The sequence below is a fragment of the Elephantulus edwardii genome, unplaced genomic scaffold, assembly GCF_000299155.1.
Source record: "Elephantulus edwardii isolate Elephantulus edwardi_28Jun2011 unplaced genomic scaffold, EleEdw1.0 scaffold00106, whole genome shotgun sequence".
NCBI lineage: Eukaryota > Metazoa > Chordata > Mammalia > Macroscelidea > Macroscelididae > Elephantulus > Elephantulus edwardii.
Window position 1 is genome coordinate 3665659 of NW_006399856.1, and position 23378 is coordinate 3689036.

The 23378-nt window shown below is 40.9% G+C and overlaps 1 protein-coding gene across 1 annotated transcript in view; it reads right to left on the bottom strand.

Annotated features, from left to right (window-relative positions):
- The window catches only part of XRCC5 (X-ray repair complementing defective repair in Chinese hamster cells 5 (double-strand-break rejoining)), a 122983-nt gene that overhangs the window by 18366 nt on the left and 81239 nt on the right, over window positions 1–23378 (bottom strand). Inside the window, exon 17 of the mRNA XM_006891952.1 lies at window positions 266–375. Within this exon, the coding sequence (XP_006892014.1) occupies window positions 266–375 (110 nt within the window). The remainder of the gene's footprint in view (window positions 1–265; window positions 376–23378) is intronic.

The window sequence follows — 23378 nt, forward strand, 5'->3', positions numbered from 1 at the left end:
TGTCTTATTATTTCATCTATAAAAATGTCAATATAGAATACCTAGAAGACAGAGACTTTTCTTTTTAAACAAAACATTCACATGTCATTATCAAACCTCTAAAAATTAATAATAATTTCTTCACAGGAACAAATAACCAGCTAATGTTCATGTTTTCCCAATTGTTTTATAAACTGTTCTTTCTCCTTTTCATTTGGGGAGTGTGATAGACCATGGTGATGGGATCAAACGCACAGGAAGAGAAGACAGGCAAGGACAGTGGTACCTGGATGGCTTCTTCCCGGAAGGCTTTGATGCAGTCCATGGTCTTCAGGAAATATGGGGTCGCGTTAGTGTCCAAAAACTGCTCGATGTGGCCTATTAGCTGGTGACTCACTGGAACAAAAGACATCAATTCATGTTCTTAGATCTGGGCAGCCCTTGTTCAAGTGCACACCTTGATGTAGCACGTGGCTCTACAGCTCAAGAGCCTCAGGGCCAGTATGCACCAGAGTCATGTGGATTAAAAAAAACAAAAAACAGCTGTGTGGATTTTTAGAGGCTCAGTGAGAAGGCAAGGTAAGATGCAAAATGCTCCTTTCACAGGACCTCTGAGAAGTTCAGAAGATGTCAGTATTTGTCAAGAAACAAATTTCAGTTTCTAAAATATTTAGAATGAAAACAAAGTATCCATTTTAGGATTTTAAGGCTTCTGCTTGATGCTGCTGTGTTTTATTTTGCTCTCAGAATTTTAGGGCTATTTGGACAACTGAAAATTGCCTTTCCTGATATATCTGTAGAAAATATATCCTCTCTTCCCTCCTCTTGAATCCTTTTAGAATAACTGTCAAATAGTACTGGGCAATAAAAAAATAATAAGCCAGGGACATCTCATCGTCTGCTAGTCCCAGGTCAAATTAGAAAAGAGTAGCCCTAGTAATAAATTAATTAATAAATATTAATAAATTAATAATACTTCTTTATACTAAGAGACTATTCTGTCTCTTCTCCCCTTAGCTGGACCTAAATATCCTCTGTGTTGTCCAGTACTCCACAAACCATCAATACTTCATAAAGAATAACTGTCCATAAACAGTATCATAAAAGCTACAGAAAGAAGAAATATATTAATAATGTTCTCATTTGCAAGCAGGCTAAGAAAGCGTTTCAATTTGAGGTTGTCTCACAAAGAGGACACATACCTTCAATCAGAAAAAATAAAAGGCGAGAAAATACAGAAAGTCATCAGGGAGCTTAATTTCCTCTGAAAATCAAATCTGACCCCCAAGATCTCTGCAGATGAGCAAAGCAGTAAGATGTGATCGTTTTGCCTAAAGCTTCATTTCCTTGCTTTTCCCTGAAAGTGCTTACCATCTGCCTGCTGGCCAGCTGTGAAAGGTCCATAAATTGTAGGTCTGTATGTTTCCCAGTTCACAGCTCCATCCAAACATTCTCACAGATACCCATGTGCATGTGTACAAAACGCAGGCACGTTACTTCACCAGACTCTCTTTTAAAAATTTTTATATTAGCTTATTTACAAAATTTGAATACATTGCCTTTCATACCAGATCCTTCCCATTTCCCTCACCCCCACCCATCAAATTGTGTGACCTCATGATTAATTCTTCCCCATCATGCACCCCCCATTTGGATCCACATAATCATTCTACAGTAATGATTTTATACTGTATTTGTCCTTATGGAACTGAGTTAGGTCACTCAGCATAATGCTTTCCAAGTTGGGTAACAACTCATTAAATCATTGCTCCTGTGTGCTGTGTAGTATTCCACTGTGTGAATGTACCATAATTTCTCAATCCATTAGTGGCTGGACAACTGCTGTTTCCATGGTCTTGTAATGGCGAATGCTGCTGCTATGAACACTGGTGTACAAGTCTCTATTTGTGCCTCAGTTCTCATTTTTTTTGGGTATATTCCAAGCAATAGAATAGCTGGATCATATGGAATTTCTATGATTACCTTTTTTTTAGGAAGCGCCAAACTGCCTTCCAGTGTGGTTGTACCACTGTACAATCCCACCAACAATGTATAAGAGTGCCTATCTCATCACACCTTCTCCAACATTTATTACTTGCTGTCCTGTTAAATTTTGCCACCGTTACTGGAGTGAGATGGTATCTCATTGTGGTTTTGATTTGCATCTCTCTTACTGACAGTGATTTGGAGCATTTCTTCATATGTAACAGACTCTCTTGAAAGCTTCAAGACCACACAGAACTGTTTTCCATGACTACTGCTCAATGCCACACCAAAGACAAGAAATTTGGTGTTAGCTGCTCACTTCCCAAGGGTCTTTAAGCTCATGTAAAGGATATGAAAAATTGGACAATATCTTCTGACATAGTACTTCTGCAGCAAAAGAGAAACAGCCTTATTGACAATATCATCCTTTCTCCTAACAACAATATTTTTATCTACATTATAATAAAGCACTTAATAGCCTTGAGGGTTTAGAGAAACATTTCCCTCCTTCAGAAATTTTTACCAATATAACTGGCAGTGAATTAATATCCAAGATTCAAAGAAGAGAAAGAATGCACAGATAGTCTTTAAATAAGATAAAATAATACAACTCTGATTAGCAGGCAGGATAGAGAATCATCAACAATGCAAAGAAATAGAAGCTATTTCTCTTTCTTCAGTTTGGGAAGATCGGGTGAAAGAATAGTTTCATATTTTCTGTACCACTTATACAGCTTAGTGTCTCAGATCCTTTGACAGAAAGTTCACTCAGAGTCATATATCAAGCCACAAATAAGAGCTTTTACAGACCAAAGGCAGTAATTACAGAGGTTCCAAGTTCTCCAGTAAAAAAACAAAACAAACCAAAAAAAACCCCAAACACCAAAATAATGAGGAATCTTTGGCAGCTATAACTATGTTTCTCTTTCTGTAGTTTTATGATTATTTGAATTTATCATACTATACACAATTACTATACATAGAGATTATGCTATGATCAGTGGGGGCTAAATTAAGTGAAAGATAAGACTACTGCCTTTGAGGAGCTTAAAGAGTTAATACGGAACATAATTGTACAAAAATTATAACAGAAGGTAAGTATAAGGGTTATGATTATTTCTGAAAAATAACGACTGTGCTGATATTTGAAAATCTTTGGTGATTTTACATGACAATGAAAAACAGGATTTCCTTTTCATACAGGAGGAAACAGAATGAAAAATGAGGAGTGAATTGGACAGGAAACACTTGAAAGGAAGGAGTTCCAAGAAGAAGCAAAACTAAGACTAAGGGTCCTCCAACAGGGTAGAAAGCTTGGCTTCTTAGAAAGTGAAGAAAGAAAAAAAGGTCCAAGACTAAGTCTTTAGAGGTTGAAAAGAAGAAAGGAGGCCAACAAAAGCATCTAAGGAAGAATGGTCAGAGATGAAGGAAAAACCTAGCCAACAACCCAGCAGGAGAATGTTACTGTTGTTGTGGTGGTGTAATATCTAGTGAGAAGCGATGTACAGCTGACCCTCCAGAAGGTTCTCCCAGGCAGTTACCCTCACATGCCTTTGGGATTGCAGTGTACCTTCTAACCACTAGGCTACCAGAGCTCTCTACAATTCAATGTAGTATCACAGAATAAAGAGAGGAGACTGAGAGCTGTCCAGTGTTTAAAGCAGTAAATAGCACCTGCAAGAGAAAGACCTAGATGTACACAGAGGACAATAAATAAAATGTAGGGAATTCTTTGATTCAGGGGCTCTGAGAGATGAGCCCATGAAGCAACCAGAGGCACAGCCTCCCGATTCTCATGCAGAAACCCTGGGGGGCAGGCACCCACACGCACGTGTACACACGCACACCACCTCACAGAGAAAACTATTCAAAAGAGCAAGTGGAAAAGCCAACAATCCATCTGCAGTAGCAGCAAGAAGAACTATTTAAGGGGGAAAAAGGAAATGAGAGTCTCAAATTCAGTTCTACATGCAAATGTCTGTAGGTCAGTTTAGACTGTGTTTTCCTTATTTTCACATTAGACTGTTCCATCCTTTCTTTGCAAAAGTCAGGAATGCAGAAAGATAAATAAATACATTTCCATTTCCATGAAATCCAATAAACACCAGAAGCAGATAGTGCCCTCCCAGGAATCATCAGTTACACAGGCCGTGCAGCAGGCCCAGGCGCGGAAATGTATCACCCTACCTGGACTATTCTGCGGGTCACCAACTATATAATGATCCATTTAGCGCCAGAGAACGGCTGTGACGGATGATGTTTTAATATCTGACTTTCATTCTGGGGAATGGACAGGATTTCCCTTCCAAAGTTTCGCGGCGTTTCACATTTTCTGCCATTTTAAATAAAAATAAAACGCAGAAATGGCTGACAAAAATAATATTCTACTTTGGTGAGATTTTACTTTTGCCTGCCCTCCGCTTACAAAGAAATTGATGACCGTCAGGGGCCTTTACTGTACATCCACATCAACTGCAGAGCTTAGGAACGTCCTGTCACTCTTCATACTCAGTAAATCACAGCTCCGATTACATCTCACCAAAATGCTCTCCAGAATTAGTCAGTGACTCGATAATACTCATTAGTAGCTAATATAAAAAACAGTCCCTGACTGGGCCATCCATCTTGGAAAATTAAGTCAGGTAAAGGGCTGTCATTTATTTCAAAGAGTATTTTAAGAAGAACTATTCTGGATTTTGAGGTTTTAAAGGTAGGCATTGAATAGGATCTAGAATCTCGTATGAGTGGAAATGTTGACACACATTATTATTTCAACATAATAATACTCTGTTCAAACTTTTATTCAGATTCAGAGATACTGCCTAGGAGGGAAAAGGCAATTTTCTTAGTCTAAAAATGCATGCTCTCTTTCTTTAGAGAAAACATTCAACAACAGCCAAAGTCAGGCTACAAGTGCTCACATTCCCAGGGCCGTGTGCTTGTCTGCCTGCTTCACATTTATTTGCAGAGCCGTTAGCCCACAAAGAACGCTCTGCAAAGGTGCTCCCACCAAAGTGAAAAGAAGCCACTGGTGGGTGGGTTTTGACAGGATAAAAACTAGGAGGTTTCTGGTCTGTCATCTATTGTATATAAAGGCTTGTACAGCATCTCAAATGATTTTTCTGAACCCAGGATCACTCAAGATGCTTTTTGGTTCTTTTATCTTAGTGTCCCACACAAATACTATGACTGGTAGCAAAAATATTTTAAAATGTTAAAGACAGCTTTACATATCCAATGACAATGAACATTATAAAAAAAAATATGAGCCTGTTTAACAAAGGGTGTTGGGATAACTGGAAAACTATCTGTAGAAAACTCAAGCAAGATCCATACCTCACATCATACACAAAAACCAACTCAAAGTGGATCAAGAACTGAGGGCTAAAATCAAGGACCATAAATCATTAGAGAAAAGCTTGGAAGAACTCTAGAAGCCCTAATCCACAAGATGTACAGTCTTCCAAGTATCCTGAAAAGCCTAAAACCAGGAGAGGATAAAACAGATGAATGGGACCTGTTAAGAATCAAATTCCTATGCACATCAAAAAACTTCTCCAACAGGGTAAAAAGAAAAGCTGCACTCTGGGGAAAAAATATTTGGTAAGGACATGCCTGATAAGAGACTTATATCTAGAATTTAGAGAATACTTGAGCACCACAACAAGATGAAGAACCCAATTGCAAAATGGGCACAGGATATGAACAGACACTTCACCAAAGACGACATTCAGATCACGAAAAAACACAATGAAGAAGTGCTCAAAATCCCTAGCTCTAAGACAGATGCAAATCAAAACAACTATGAGATATCATCTCACCCCAGAAAGAATAGCAAAATTCAACAGAGTAGCAAACAACAAATGCTGGAGAGGTTGTGGAGAAACTGGAACTCTTATTCACTGTTAGGGGGAGTATAAAATGGTGCAACCACTGTGGAAGGCAGTATGGCGCTTTCTCAAAAAATTGAAACAGAAATACCATTTGACCCAGCAATTCCTCTACTGCAAATATACCTAAAGAAACCGTAACTGCCACCCAAACAGATACTTGCACACCTATGTTTATTTCAGCTTTGTTCACAATAGCAAAGAGTTGGAAACAACCTAAGTGCCCATCAACAAACGAATGGATAGAGAAGCTGTGGTATATTCACACAATGGAACACTATGCTGCCTTGAAAAACAAGGAACTCATGCAATATTATTCAAAATGGGTGACCCTGGAGGACATTATGTTGAGTGAAATATCTCAGTGACAAAAGGACAAATATTGCATAGTGCCACTGTTGTAAAATGGGACAGACACTGGGGTTGGGGAGAACTTAAGAGGGAATAAATAATGTATACTGCATTGAAACAGATGAGAGAGAGAACTGTTTAAAAGGTATATATGATTAGGTATTATTTTCATGACAAGAGTCCAGAATAAGAGCTGCCTAGTAAAGTAGACTTGGGTGGGGAGGAGGAGGACTGCATAGAAATGCAAGAATTTTTTTTTCCTCTTCAATGAGAAAAGCAAACTGAGAGGAGGGGTGGATAGGTAGGAAAGTGCAACAATATATGAATGGAAATCCAAAATCTCTGTAAACTTTCATTTAAATAAAAAAAACTGACAAAAAAGTATATGAGAAGATCACTCATTATTAAGTGAACAAAAAAGAAACAGATGTCTACCAGTGAAAAAAAAAACCCTATGGGAGTATTCTATTCTGCCCCAAGTAAATAACAAGCCAGAAAGACACGTTACCTAACACTGCCAAGAAAACGGTATTTGAGCACAAGAAACCAAAACAAGCCGACGCCCTTATGTCTCTTTGTTACCAGATGATATTAAGTCAGTTCTGACTTTTAATGACCCTGTGTACAACAGAACAAAATACTGCCCGGGCATAAAGCATTCACTGTGGGGAGGAATGAGTGTGTGTGATGTGTGGGTCAGTCAGGGTCTAACTAGAAGAGAAATCAGTGCAAATATTACACAGGAAATTCAGTGCTGTGACTTGTGAGGCGATGATGAAGAGCTATAAAGTCACCTGAGAATGGTGCAGGAACCCAAAGACCAGCAGTGAGAAGCAGCCCTTAGCACCTTGCAATGTGTTGGGGAATAGGAGACGGTAATATCTAAGAGCCTAATGACCTGTCCTATGGGAGCTGAAGGAATGAAAGACCAAAGACTGTATAATACAGAAGAGAAGAAATAGAAATATACTATAGAAATAGACTATAATAATGACAGAAGTGTGTGGTGTTAAGAAAAAAAGGGAAACATCCTATAATATAGAAGGAAGAGTGTGATATTCAGAGAAAAAAGAGAACTATTATATAGAAGAGTGTGGTGGTAAGGGGTTAGTGTTCAAAATGGTTTCCTGAGTCACTGAGTTTTGAGCCTGCCATGTGGATGAGTAGGAATACGTTAATAAGGTGTGTCAGCCTAACCACAAGGCAACTGCCTAGTCTTGGCACTAAACCGGGCAGATGCAGTGTTAGATTTTCAGAGTCTCACCACCAGCAAGAGAAAGCAGTGTGCCCTTCAGGCCAGAGCCTACAGGGGCAGGAGGCTCTGTGGAGAACCAGAGACTTGACGTTGAGACAGAGTGGACGTTGGGCCTGCTGTATCACTGAACCAGAGCTAAGAACCTTTGCCCAAGTGTGTTAGAGGACCTGGGGGAGCAGGTGGGGAAGAAGAGGAAAGAGCCATAATTGGCAGGACTGAGAGCTCTGTAACACTGACCTAAAGCCACGAGACTCAAGGCTCAAACCATTTTGGAAGCTGCCCGTGAGTGAGAGTATTCTGTCATTAACCCGAACTATAGCCTTCTGACTTTCCTAGGATGGTTCTGTGTGATCTATGATCTATCGCATTGGATTTTGGACCCACTAATAGCACTGATGTTAAAATTAATAGAAACTGGTGCAGGAGTACGGGGAACATGCCTGACCTCATGGGAATTGGTCTTGAGTTCTTGATGTTGTTGATGAGGACAGCTCCCCTTTGTGGAGTTGGTAAAGGTCAGATATAGCCAATCCCATGTGGTCCTTGCTCTTTCATGATTAGCTTCCCCCCTCTCCCTTATCCTTCCTACGAGTTTCCTACCAAGGGTTACTGATTAAACCCAGCTGGAAATCAGCTGGCAGGGAAGCCTTGAAACCTCATCCTGCAGGGGCCAGATCAGCACCCTCCCTATCTGTGTCCCCACCAGATTCAATGCTGAGTAGAGGTAAGGGTGAGGAGCAGCTTTAAGGGACACAGGACAATGTTAGTATGCATTGCGTATTTCCAGGAGATAGAAAATAACAAGGCATTACCAAGTTAAATAATAAGGGAAGATAGCATTGACAGGGTTTTTCCTTTCCTTTTTTTCTAGTAAGGTAGAATACAATGAAATTCAATTAAAAGTTACTGAAAAGGTTCCTAAGTCTATCTAAAGTTATTCCCAGTCACTTCTGTATTTTTTAAAGTTTTTTTTTTCTACTAGATCAGAATTATTTTTAAATATATGATTTGCACTTGTAACATCTTCATACTACATTCATTTCTCTTTTTTCTCGGTTTAACATGGTGAAGAACAGCAAATAGTTGCCAAACAAATGTGTGAAATAAAAACCAGAGATCCTGGAAGTGCCTGAACATTTCCCACGGCATTCAAGAGCTTTCATAAGTCAAAGCATTTCGGAAAATTTAAGTACAAAAGGGGGTCTCCTAAATATTTTTCTTTTAAATGACAAGATAAATGGTAACTTCTTTCCCAAACGTCCTTTCCACTTGCAATTCCAAAAGAGTATGGATCTAAGATCTAAGTTCCCAGGGAAAAAAATCTGTCCTCAAAGTCTCTGCTCTTTGCTATGGGGTTGCTGATTTTAGTTTTCTGGTCTTTATGGAAAAATTCTTATTGGAGGAAAAAGAAATCTCTGGATGGCAACAAAAGAGAGAGAGAACTAAGGGGAGAAAAAAAAGACCAAGTGTTAGGAAGCTGAAAATGATCTTCAAATGTTGTCCTCTGTTTTAAGCTACCAGACTATGAAGTAGACACAGCCCTGTCCTGCCCTTTGCCCATTCCTTGACCTCCTCTCTTTCAGAAATTGTTCTACGAGACACTTTGCCTCAAACATCACCTAGCGGCTAACAGAAGAGAAGCTGCCTGCCTCTCTTTTAAGGTCAGTGGATGTGAGGTAATGGGACCGTCAAGGCCATAACATGCAAGAACAGCAGCATAGGAAACTGGACAAAGATCTGCAAAGTGCTGACCACCTCACAGTACAGAGGCAGCCCTGGTTTTTATTATTATTTTTCTTACCAATAACTAAAAAACTCAATTAAAACCTCACAATTTAAGCTCCACAAGTTCAGTCACAACCCATTTTTTTTCATGCTTAATGATTTTCTCATTAAGTGCAGTAATTTCTTACAAATTGCACTAATAAAAGTAAGTCCTGCTGGGTGTTTCCCCCCCTTTTTTAAATGCTGCCTTTTCATTGATGTGTTAAATTAAAACCCCAGGCACAAGGGGCAAGGCAAATGTAGTCTTCATTGTCAGAATCCATTCCTGTGGACTATGAGACCTAACCTGCTTTATTTTTGTTTTCATTTGCGTTAACTTGAGTCTTACTTTGTAGCCACAGGAAGAGAGTGATGCTGGAGGTCTCCTGGCCTTAGCTCGCTCTGGAGAACAAAGATGGAAATGTGAGCTAGGAAGAAACGAGATAAACAGTATCTGTCAGCCCACTGGCTCCAAGTTCATTTTATGCAAGAGGATATTAAACCATGTCTTTTTAACTCTGAATGATCAATGAGTAACAGTTCTCACCATAAATAATTCAAGTATAAGATCAGATGATTCTCAGGTCAACTGAAAAGTTTTAGTTCCCTGGTCCATGATATTCTATGCTCCTTTCAATTATATTCTAAATAATTTAGTTTGACCATTGAAGACTCATTAAACATGTCCCCAAACCCTGAAAGTCATCAATTAATATTTGCAAAATACACAGCAGTTAGCTAATGAACATCCACTCTTTAATAACATTAATTTTCCCTAATTCCAGAAAGAATGAAATGGAATACACTTACAGCCCCAAATGGAGACATAATGCTAACAGAAAAACTAAACTAAAGGAAGAGCTCATGGAAAGAGGAAATGATCTCTTGGGCTGGATTATGTAATAATGTTTATGACTAGAAGTATGTGTCTGGAGGAGGGAGGAGGCGTGCAGAACAGGGAGGGCAGAGAAAAGAGTTTTCTAAGGTCCTGGGATTCTGAAACTTGAGGCTTCTTAAAACAAGAGTGATAAGAGAAAAATGTTGAGGCTTACCACCTAGACTTGGTTCCATTCCAGACTGGAAGTAGGAGGAAAGCAGAACAGACGATAACAGTGTTCAGCACGGTAGCTATTTTACAGTATCTGTCGAGCTTTATACCTAAGTGAATGTCATCAGGCTAAATGAAGAAGTGAGCAGAAGGTACCAAGTAGCCATAGTAACAGTGCAGCCGGGTGGAAATACTCAGGAACAGGAGGCCAATCTGGCAATGGGATCCAATTAAAAGTTGGTAATTGAATAGAATTTAAATTCATGTATGACTTCAAGAGAACCTAGTGAGTGATGAGTTGGACTCATCTCTCCCCAAGGAGGGAAGCAGCTCGCTGGTTGAATGTGCTTTTTGCAGACATCTGAGGAGGGAGGCAGCACAACTTGACACAGGGTAAACATGCCTCAAGAGTCTGAATCATTCTTGAAAGGAAATCATACCTTCAGAAATGTTGAAACTGACCCATTCTAAGAACCGATACAGGAGAACTTGTGCTCACTTGGTGTTTCTCCTCAAGTGGAAAAAAGAAAAAAAAATTCCCCCTCTTCTAACCTATCATAAGGGAGCTGTGGTGATCTAGTGGCAAAAAGCTGCACTGCAATCCCTAAGGCCTGCAGTTCGAGGTCACCAGCTGCTCCGTGAGAGAAAAGACAGGCAAATCTCCTCCCGTGCACTTAACTGCCTCTGAAAACCCACTGGAGGGTCACCTATGGGTCGGTTTCGCCTTCACAGTATATACAATAATAACCTTTCATAAATCAATGCTCAGAGAATGAAGAATGGCAGTCATTTTACTCCACTGATGGTAGACCAGCAGCACCATCTTTGTCTGCCAATGCCCAGTCTCAAGACATATGACCTCTCACCTCATAAGGACTTCCTTTGGAAAGGAGCCGACACGCAGAGGGAGGAAAGCTGTGTCACATGAGACCTGACAAGTATACAACTGGTGTGGGTGTAGCGATCACAGGAGGGACCTGTGGAAGCGTGAGTATGGAAAGGCAGGGCAAGACTTGACTGTGGTAAGCCTGGACGGGGAGCCTGACTTCAGAGGCTCAATTCATTGTCATCAGGCAGAAGCAAATCCTCGCTGACCCCCCAGCGGGGTTTTGGAAGCTGTGAATTGCACAGGAGGCGACAGTTCTAATTTTCTCTCACGGTGCTACTGGTAGATTGGAACTGGAGGAGAGGCGCTGCCTTTGAGACAGCACCACAACTCCCTACAGACTTCACTACCAGGTCTCCTCATGGTCGTCGACTCAGCATATGATGAAGCAGGGACGGCTGCTGATGGAACCTGTGTCACAAGGTGCCTGCTGTGAGCGGCTGTGGAGTCGGATCTGACTCACAGCATCCCTACGCACAAGCAAACGGTCCTGCACCATCTCCAACTGTGCCATACTTGAGCTAACTCTCGCAGCCATGTGCCACACCATCTCTCTTTCATCAAGTTTTTCCTTTACCAAGCAGGGTGTCCAACCCCAGGTATGAGACTCTCCTGAAAGTATGTCCAAAGTATGTGAGCCACCGGGGTTCTCCCCGAAGCTCTTCGGTCAAGTCAATTACAGCATGCTGCTTCCGGTGAGCCCGCAAAGTCCTTCCCTCAGATAGCCACTGGGCACTCCCCTTCACTCTCTTCAACTGTCAAAACACCATTTCCTGTTGCTGTGGTGTGCTGTCAGGTGGGTCTGACTCACAGCTGACCGGCCAGCGTTTTCAGAGGACATAAATCACACACGAGGAGACTGCCCACTTTTCTCCCATGGAGCAAGGTGAATTCGAACAGCCTGTGTTTGAATTAGCAGCTCAACTCCTTGTTCACCAGGCCACCCAAGTTCACTGACTGATGATCTCGATTCCTAATCCCACCAGTATTCCTCTTCACTGCTTACCATCATCATGCATATATTTTTACTTGTTGATGGTTTTGCCGCAACAACTGCTACAAAGTAGGCACTCAACAAACACTTGCTGACTGTATAAACAAATGGTCTTGGCTTCACTGGTTTATTACTCTAAAGGATACCATAGATGTATTCTTGTTGCTCCTTCAATTTAAATTCATATACTACTCTATTCAGTGCTGGCTATTGCTAAGGGGAGTGAATGACCTAGAATTCTTTTTTATCACCTCCTCCCTCAATTTTACAGAGCTGGAAATGGTTAGCAATAAAGCTCTATGGAAGCCATTAAGGGAGAAAAGCTAATAGAGTACGTGAGAGATGCATGCAGGTGTGTGGGGGTAAGACCACTTTCCACATTGTCATTACCATGTGCAGGGAGGGTACTGGTTTGCTGGTGTTGCTTATTAAGTATGACTTAGCTTTATCTGCTCTATTGTGAGCTCTTTTTATCTTCTTAGAGCAAGCTGCTTGATCCCACTTGGAATAGGGGTGGAAAAGTCTTTTAAAAATATACTGCCCATGGCTGGAACTTCAATTTGCCATATCCCGAAACAATTAACCATCCTGAACCCAATATAGGGCATTAACAGGGATTTAAGAGCTATTTCGATGAAGGAGGAAATAAGAAAACTAGATGGGTGGAAAGACAGACAGGTGACTGCGTGATATGTTTACGGGGATAGGGGGAAATAAGGAAGGGGAAATTTCCACTTTTCATATATTATATTGTTGTTTGTTAAGTACTGCTCAGTCGGAATTATTCCAAAGCTGACCCGCCAGTGGGTTTTCAGAGCCAGTAAATCACACAGGAGGTGCCTGTTCATCTTTCTACCTCTGAGCAGCTGCTGGTCTCGAACTACATGCCTTCAGGTTGGCAGCACAGCCCCTTACCACTAGGCCACAGGAACAACTTTTAATATATTGCAATTTGTATGTTTTTCAATGAATGTGTGCTAATGTTTTAATTGGGAGACCAAGGACCAATTATATAACTTTGAAACATACAAGACTTTCTTATGTACAATATGTGTTATTTCTAGTTCTAGTGAGTTCTAACTGTGAAGACATTTTTCAAGGCTGGCATTTGCTGATGGTGAGACTCAGAATAATTTGATTCCATTTGGTTTTCTTTCTGTACCACAGACTTCTTGTTTATTATTCATTATATTTGTTTATTTAAGGAACTGTGCTACCAACCCACAGGCACGTGGTTCAAAGCCATCAGCCGCTCCGCAGCAGACAGATGGGCAATCTCCCAGGAGATTTACCGCCTCTGAAAGCCGGCTGGAGGGTCAGCTGCGAGTCGGCTCCAACATGATGGGACATAACAACATCATTCATATATTTAAAAAGAGGACTGTTATTGGAGGAGAATGAGCTAAATTTGCCCTAAGAAAATCTTGGTTAGTACGTTTTACTTTCCTTACAATTCCAGACATTTAAAATTCTTGTGCATTATTAGTCCTGTTAGCTTCATGAACAGTTCATCTAAGAATCACTGGGAATGGGATAAGGTCTGAGCAAATACAAATTTGAATATTCTCTATATATTTTCTCCTTAGTGTGTAAGACAAATAATGAATCAAACAAAATAAACACATTCAAGAAAGGATAACACAAAACAGAAACAAATGGAAAGAAAACTAGAACCCGAAAGAGCGAATCTGTTAGTGAGCTGAAATGGACTGGTGTCACATTCATGCACAAAAAAGAGCATTTCTAGATCTACTGTGGAGTACGAGGCTTTGAGTGATAGGGTACTAGACATATGCATACAAGCAAGTTCTGTTAAGACAATTATTACTCAAATACAAGCATCATGAAAGCCAAAGATGATGACATCAAGGACTTCCACAACTTCTGTGGCCTGATATTGATTTAAAATACAATGAAGAAGAATTCATAGTAATTGGCAACTGGAATGAAAAGTTGGAAACAAATGACTGGTGGTTGAAAAAATAGGGCCTTAGTGACAGAAATAAGGCTGGAGATTTAATGATAAAATTTTGTCCAATCAATGACTTATTCACTGTAAATACTTTTTTAAAGGAAACAAACAGCAACTATATGGAGTTCACCGGAGGAACTACACAGGAATCAGATTATATATGTGGAAGACACACTAGAAAAGCTCACTATCAGCAGTCAGAACCAGGCCGGGGGCTAAACGAGGAATAGATCATCAACCACTTACGTGCCAAGTTCAAAGTGAAGTTGAAGAAAATGAAAACAAGTCCATAAGAAGCCACTGAATTTAAAAACCATCTCAAGAATAGATTTGATGCAGTGAAACTCATGACTTCTGATAAGACGAGTCGTGGACTGATATCAAGGATATCATCCATGAAGAAAGCAAAAGGTCATTACAAAGCCTTGGTGACTCGCACCAAAGAGTTCACATACATCTATGTGCTGTCAAGTAGATGACGACTTGTAGTGACCCTAGGAACAACACATCTGAACCCTGCCACCTCCTGAGCCATCACCATCGTCTGACATACTTGGCCCTCTGTCACAGTCACTAAGTCAATCCATCTCATTGAAGGTCTTTCTCCCTTACACTCACCTTGCACCTTTCCAGCATGATGTCCTTCTCCAAGGACTGCCCCCTCCTCACAACATGCCCCCAGTATACGAGGTGAAGCTTCATCGTCTTTGCCTCCACGCAGCACTCTGATCGCACTTTCTCCAGGACGTACGTGTTTGTTCTTTTGTCCGATTATGGGATATGCAGTACTCTTCTCCAAAACCACAACTCAAAGAAATCAAAGGAATTCTTCTTCTGTCATCCTTAGTCAATGTCTAACTTTCAGATACATAGAAAGTAATCGAAAAGATCATGATTTCAATCCAGCACACCTTAAATCTTCAAACTAGTATCACTGCTCTTCAGTACTCTGGAGAGTTCCCTGACAGCAGATTTTCCCTTTCTGTCTTTTGATCTCGACTGCTGGCACCAAGGGTGCTGACTGTAGATCCAAGTAAGATGAAATCATTAACAATTTCAATCTTTTCTCCATCTATCATGATGTTGCCTATTGGTCTAGTGGTGAAGGTTTTTCTTTTTTCTTGATATAGAGATGTAATCCATATCGAAGGCTATTGTTACGTGCCATCTGAGGCTCAGAGTGACCCTATGTACAAAAGCTCTAAACCTTGCCTTATCCTGAGGCACTCTCACGGACTCCGACACACTCCCCATTATCTCAGTAACTGTGTCAACCCATCTCATTCAGGATCTTTCTCTCCTGCACCGTCCCTCCACCCTCCAAGACCGATGTTCTTCTCCAAGGACTGGACCCTCCTAGTCACATGCCCAGAATATGTGAGACAGAGCTTCATAGTCCTCCCTCCAAGGAGAAACTTGGTTTCACTTCTGCAGCAAGCATTTCAAGTTCTCCTCAATTTCCACAAGCAAAGTTGTGGCATCTGTATAACGTGGCAGGTTGCTGATGAGTCTTCATCCAATCTTGATGCCACATTCTTCATTATAAAATCCAACAAAACCACAATCAATTGAAAAAAGGTAAAAGTGTTCTAATAAAAAGAAAAAATGTATAATAAAAATGTATACAACAAAACTTGGTCTTTGGTTCACAGGGTCGCTCTGAGTCAGCTACGACTCGATGGTACTTAACAACAATACAATAAAAAACAAACAACAACAACACCACACACACACACACAAAACCCTCAACCAAACAACAGGGAGAAAATGTCTGAAAATCACATATCTGATACTAGGATTTGTACTATGGGATATATAAAAGCATCTCCAACTTAATAACAAAAAGACATTTTATTTTTAAAGATTTTGACATTTACCAAATGGTCTTTGCAATCACTTGTTATGCATCAGAGAGCTGGACAATGACTAGGGAGGACAGAAGGAGAATTGACGCCTTTGAGCTGTGGTGCTGGAGAAGAGTATTGAATGTACCATGGACTGCCAAGAAAACAAACAGATTCATCCTAGAGAGGGTTAAAGCAGGCTACTCCTTGGAGGCAAAGATTCTGGGGCTTCGTCTGACATACTTTGGACATGTTGCAAGGAGAGACAGGTCTTTGGAGAGGGACATCATGCTGGGTAGAGTAGAGGGACAGCGCAGGAGGGGAAGACCTTCCATGAGGTGGATTGATTCAGTGACTGGGGTAATCGGGATGGTGGGTCAGAGGCAATGCGATTAGCACAGGATAGAGCCAGGTTTAGGGCTGTTGTACATAGGGTCGCTATGAGTCACAAATGACTTGACGGCACATAACAACAACAACAACATATATGTGAATGGCCAAGAAGCACACAAAAAGATATTCAATGTCATTATCTTTACTCTTGTCGATCTTAATACACTGAGGCTGGAAGAGCTTTAACTGAAAAGACTGGTAACACTGGGGATGGCAAGGATGTGGAAAAACTGGACTCTCACTCGTTGTTGGGAAGGACTAGTACTAGTCAAAATGGCACAATCACCTCTGAAAGCAGTTTGACCTTTTCTTGAAAAGTTCTAACCGAACATCTCATATCATCCAGTGGTTCCACTCCTCCTAAGTGTAGCTACTCAAGAAAAAGAAAACATTTGTACAAGGATGTTCACAGCAACATTATTTGTAATAGTCCTTAATTGGAAAGAATTTAAATGCTCATTGGTTAAAAAATAGATAAACGGAATGTGGCATATCCATAACTTATTGCCAATACAATAAAAAGGAGCAAACTATGGATATGTTCTTCATCCACTGCTGTGTAGTAGAAGTGACCAACCCTCTATCAGGCTTCCAGGACTGAAAACCTTTATGAGAAGAAGCAGCTCATTTTGTTCCCTTGAAGCCACCGGTGGACTTGGACCACTGACCTTTGAGTTAATAGGCCAACCCGTAATGCATGTAATGCCCCAATGAGGGCTCCTTACTGGACATGCTATGGCATACGCAGATGAATCTCAGAAACACACAAAATGAAAGAAAGCAGATGCAAAAAACTGCATAAAAAATTACCCGATTCGTGTCAAAGTCACTGAAGAGGCAAATCTACGTGGAGAAAGCTGTTGCTTGGAAAGGCCACAAAAGTAGGAATTGACAAAAAACAGACCTGGAACTCTATGGAGTGAGAGCACTGTTCTTGAGCTTATAGTGATGACTGCACAGACAGTATTTGTGGAAAAACAACCAAATGTACTAAAAAATGTATTTTTCATTTTATAATAGAAAATTATACTTCAATAAAGTTACTAATGGACTGAATATAAAGAAACACAGTTAATCTAAAAGATCTGTGGAAATTTAAGACGGATAAAAGAAAGCAACCAGAAGTTTCTTCTAGAGAATGACTGCTAAAGCAGTAATAGTAACTGTTGTTGTTGTTGTTGTTTGGTGCTCTTGAGTTCAGTACTACTCACAGCGACCCTACAAACAACAGATCTGAACCTATCCTGTGCCAACTCCAAAATCTCTGACACATGAGCCCACTGCTGCAGTCATCGTGTTAATTCATCTGGTTGAGGGTCTTTACTGGACTCTCCACCTTTCCAAGCATGATGTCCTACTCCAAGGAATAGCTTCTCCTAGCAACATGCCTCAAGTATGACAGACGAAGCTTCACCATCCTTGCCTCCAAGGAGCACTCTGGCTTCACCTTCTCCAAGTCATATCTGTGTTCTGTTGGCCGTCCCTGGGATCTTCAGCCCTCTTCTCCAAAACCACAGTTTAAAGGCTTCAGCTCTTCCTATCATCCTTAGTCACTGTCCAGCTCTCAGATGTACTGCAAGTGACTGAAAAGACCATGATCTGAAGCACAGTGAGCCTTACCGTAAGTGCTCAAGTAAATATTACCAGATTCCAAGGGCAAGAGAATGCTACAGATTAGTTCTCATATGAAAAGTGGCTCTGACTCTGGGGGCCTACCAATGAAATACAGTGACTGTCCTGGGAGTTATGGCTGAACCCAGTTACCACCCAAAGACAGAAATAAGTTACAGGATTTTAGCAGCTTTCCCTGACACAGAAAAATAAAATGGGCCAGTAATCTGCATTAACTACACATTTTCTCTAAATATCTGATGCTTCTATTTCTAAGACATTTATGCTGATAACATTCTCAACCTCTGTCCAAACTGCCTTCCACATCGGAATCAAATTCCCTTCTCCTTTCTGGCCAGAGTCACAAGCTGGCAGGTCCTTTTTAAGTCTCCCGGGTTTTTTAAGTTTTGTGTATAGTCACGGAGGGATCGGACAGACAGGACTAACAGCACTTCGCTCTGCATCAGCACATTTTTGCCTTGGGCTTGCAATTTCAAAGGGGAGGACCAAAACACTTCCACTGCAGTTAAGTGGGGCTCCAAGCTGTTTCTAGGCTCCTCTTACACATTCCAGCTGATTAGTGAGTATTTTAACAAAAACCTAGCATCCTTTCCTAAACATCTTAATTGGATAAGAGCTTCTGTTGTTTGCCACAAGCAGTCACTTTAAGTCATTGATTAAAGCAGTTTGCACATCAGCACAATCTGAAATCAGTTTCCTTTTTCAACCAGCTGGGCTGAAAAAGCAATCCTGAACACAGCCCAATTCAAGGAGAATCAAGTGCAATGCCTGGCATGACAAAGATCTACCACGCAAGGCCAACCGCCAAATTTATAGAGGACAGAGAAAAAGAACCAAATTACCAGGCGGAAGTGCTTCAACTCCTGTCTCACAAATCACACTCATTAGCACTTACTGCAAGAGTGAGCCGTAACAGAAAACTCTCCCAAGAGCCTCCTAAGCACCCATGCCTCTGGAAGGCCACATTTTCCGTCTCCCTCAGAGCCAATGGCGAGCACGTGCCGTGCAGCACTGAGGCGCACACACTATCAATCGATCCGCATGCTAAATGCCGGCCTGATGGATTCTGTTTTCCTCAAGTCGTCCAGAGTAGAGAACATATTCGTGTGACTTTCACATCTTCGGCCAGAGAAAATGAATTAACTTTTCCATTTTTTAACTTCATAAAAAAAAAAAAAAAAAAGGAAAAACTATTCAGCAGGTTTGAGGGAAGCAACTTTACCACACAGCACGAGGAAACAAAGCACAGGGATAAAATAAGAGCACTGCTGTGTGGTAGCTGTAGACGTCCTTTCAAAGCTCTAAGAAATGTGAGCGCTCACTGGAAACATGACTGCATCAAACACGCTGTTATTTTTAAGCTACCAGTTGTCTCTTTCCTAGTGGGCAGGCGGGCTACACTTCACCAGAGTCAGACCCTGTAATTAGAGATATTCTGATACTCAGATTGATGGGAATTGGAAAGGCTTTCAGAAGCTGAGTAAGAACGGATGACGCCTTTCAGGGAGGGTTGAAAGGACTGAGAGGTCTCTTCTATGCTGCTCTCTGCTTTCCATGGCTTGTCTTTATTTTTTTAATTTTTATTTTTCTTCTTCAACTCTGATTTCATCTGAATTATTCATCTGGTGAACTTTTACTAAATTTCAAGGTCATGTGTCAACAAACATTTATGAAGAAGTAGAAGCCGGAAGAGACCAAGAAGTGCCTCCCTGGGATTCCACCCGGTATCTTCTCCATTGTTATTGTTAGGTGTTGACGAGTCAAGTACAACTTATAATGACCCTGTGAACAAAAGATCCAAACCCTGTCTTATCCTGTGCCATCCTCACACTTCCTGACACACAAGAGCCCATGGCGACAGTCACCGTGTCGGGTATAAGACCCCGGCTGAGGGTCTTGTACTTGCAATAATCAGTGGAAAGTCACTTTAAACACTCTGGGCCTCAGTCCACCCACATGAAAGATGAGTAAGCCATTGAAACAGGATTCCTATGTCAAATAATAACATGCCCTTTTAGGAGGTGTCCTTTGCAATTCCAGATAGTTTTTTATTTTAGAATGAGACTGCTCCTCACTGACGAATGAGGTATAACAAATTTGAACCATGAAGTTCTGGGGTTTAAGTTTAATGACTTAAACAGTGAAAAAGGAAGCACGTAAAGAACCAGCAAAAATACACAGCTGAGATTAAGCTTCACTAATCTCTTTCTCATTACTGCTATTTTGGGAAAGGACAGAGAAAGAACAACAAAATATTTACGAAATCCAAAACCAAAAACCTTTCACACGGATAAAAATATTTAACACTTTAATCAATATTTGTGTTTAGTATTCTTCTTTCAAGATAGTCAAGGTATCCGGCAGAATTTATTTTCTTAAATTTACTAGTTCTTCAGTAAAACAAACAAAGGGCAACATTTTATCTTCTTAATGGTGCGTACTGAGAAAGAGCTGTAACTCATACCTAAAATTTCATCAACCACACATAGATACACACACAAGGAAAATTTAAATCACAACTCCTAAGGGTTTAGGGATCTGACACTTCAGTATCTGATTCATGGCAGGAAATGGTCATCTGTGTAAGAAAGGAGTCTCAAGGAAGTAAGTAGCATCAACGGTTGCTAACTTAATGGCTAGCAGTACATGTCCACCTAGAGGGAATGCAGAAGGAAGGCCTGGTGACCTATTCTCCCCAAAATCAGCCCCTGAAAACTCTACGGAACGCCACAGTTAGACTCAGCCACGCATGGCTGCCAGGAGGCAGAATCACCAGGAACTCACTTGGTACGGTGTTTGGTAGTAAATACTGTGACATCACACAAAACCTGCACTGGGGGGCAATCTAACAGGATTTTAAGTTTCAAAAGTGATATTGCAAATTGTACAACTGTCTGTCTAGTACTAGAAGGTCTTGCAGAAAAAGTGAATTTTAAGAAGTATCTTTGAACATTGAGAAGATGCTGTCTGATGAATGGCATTAAGTTGGCAAACTGTGGCAATGGCTGGAGGACAGGATATGCTCCAAATAGAAAGCGATGGAAGAAATGAAATGCTTCCGTGGCCACAGAGTGCACTGGCCACCTTCTCATCAAATGGCTGTCCACGCATTACTGATCAGCTATGCACAGATCCAGGGTTAAATAACAGTTACTTGGGGTCCACACCACTTTCACTTGGGATGTTCTCTCTTGACAGGTCTGTCTGTTAGCATGTCATGTGCACGTGAATTCAATCTGAATGGTGCACTGCTGTCCTGTCACTACTCAAATGTCTACTAGATCATCTAAGTGACAAAATAGGTTATTGAAAGGCAGAATTCTCTCATAAAAATTTACTTTCTGTTCTTTTATCTACTTCCTTAGACACATCTTTGCTCGCTCAAGTCCTCTAAGAACTTTACTTTCAAGCTGTTTTATGCCATGTCATATATATTGTTTTTAGTGCTGTCAAGTCTGAATCTATTTACAGCTGACCCTCCAGTAGGTTTTTAGAGACTGCAAGTCACACAGAAGACTGTCCACCTTTTGCCTGAAGAAAGGCTGGTGCATTTGAACTATGTACCTTAAGATTGGCAAAGCAACTCCTTACCACTAGGACACCAAAGCTCTCTCATATAAGAACTAACAAATTCAAACCTATCTCAATATTATTATTTGGGGAATTAAAATCATATAGCTTCTTCTTCTATTCTGTTGTCTAATGTTTATGCATTTTAGCACTCTTCCTAATAAAAGCAGGTGGAGAGGAGGGAGTTGGGAATGCATGTTCTTCTGTAGAAGCTCTGATGAATGGCTGGGTGGAAGAGGACATTCTTATCAATGACTCTGAACTCAGGTTCTTTAAATTGCCCACCATTGGATGAAAAGGGAGCCTTGTTTGGTGGCTTCTTGCTGTTAGGTGCTCTTGAGTGCAGTGGGACTCGTGAAAACCATGAGGTGACACCTGTCCTGTGCCATCCTCTTCATCTCTGACCTGCTTGAGCTCACGCTGCAGATACTGTTTCAATCCACCTGGTTGAAGGTCTTTCTGTCTTTCACCGACCCCCCACTTTTCCAAGCATGATGACCCTTTTCCAAGGACTAGCCTTCCTAGCAACATGCCCAAAGTGTGTGAGACAAAGTTTGGTCATCTTTGCCCTCAGGGAGCAATCTGGCTGCACCTTCTCCAAGACACAAATGTTTGTTCTTTTGGTAGTCCATGGGATATTTACTACTCTTCTCCAACACCAGAGCTCAAAGGCATCAATTCTTCTTCTCTCATCTTTATTTACTATCTGGCTCTCAGATGCATTGCAAGTGACTGAAAAGACCATATCCTAAATCATGAGTACCTTAGTCTTCAAACGGATATCATTACTCCTTAGTAATTTGGAGTTTCTGGACTGCAGACTTTTCTAATGCAGTATGTTTCCTGAACGATCTCCTGTCTGCTATTATCAAGGATATTGATTGCAGATCCAGATTACAATGAAGTTGTCGACAACTTCAATCTTTTGATCTATCACGATGTTGCCCATTGGTCCAGAGATGAGAATGTTTGCTTTCTTGGCGTTGAGATGTAATCCATACTGCAGGCTCTTGTCTTTGATCTTCTGCAGCAAGTGTTTCAAATCCTCTTCACTTACAGCAAGCAAGTTTGTGTCATCCTCATAACACAGCCTGTTGATGAGTCTTCCTCTGATCATGATGCCACATTCTTCTTCATAGGTCCACCTTCTCAAATGATTTGCTTAGCACACAGACTGAACAGGTATGGAGAGGGATACAGTCCTGATACACATCTTTTCTTAATTTTAAGCCATGTAAGAGTCCGTTACTCTGTTTGCACAATAGCCTCTTGGTCTATACAGCGGTTTCCCAGGAGCACAATTAAATCATTCCGGGATTCTCATTCTTCTCAATGTTAGTCATAATTTGCTATTATCTACACAGTCAAATGCTTTTGCATAGTCAATAAAGCACAAATAAACACAAGGAATTGTGGTGCTAACACAAAGGTATGCAATTCTAGTTCACGAGCTGCTCCATGAGAGAAAGATGGGCAATCAACTCCCTAAGATTAATTGCCTTTGAAAATCCACTGGAGAGTCAGCTATGGGTTGGTTCCAACTCAATCATACACAACAACAATAGATGAAAGAGGGAGTTATGGTGGCCAAGCAGGTAAGGACTTGCAGTGGCAATCCAGAGGCAGGCAGCTCAAATTCACCAGCTACTGTACAGGATAAAGATGGGCAATTTCCGCCAGTGCTGTTCAGAGCCCCTAAAAATCCACTGCGGGGCCTGCTATGAGTCAGTTCCGGCTTCAAGGCAATAAGACTGACAATTTTGATAGATAAAAGTGATGATGTACTTAAAAAAAAATAAAAACAACAACCCTAC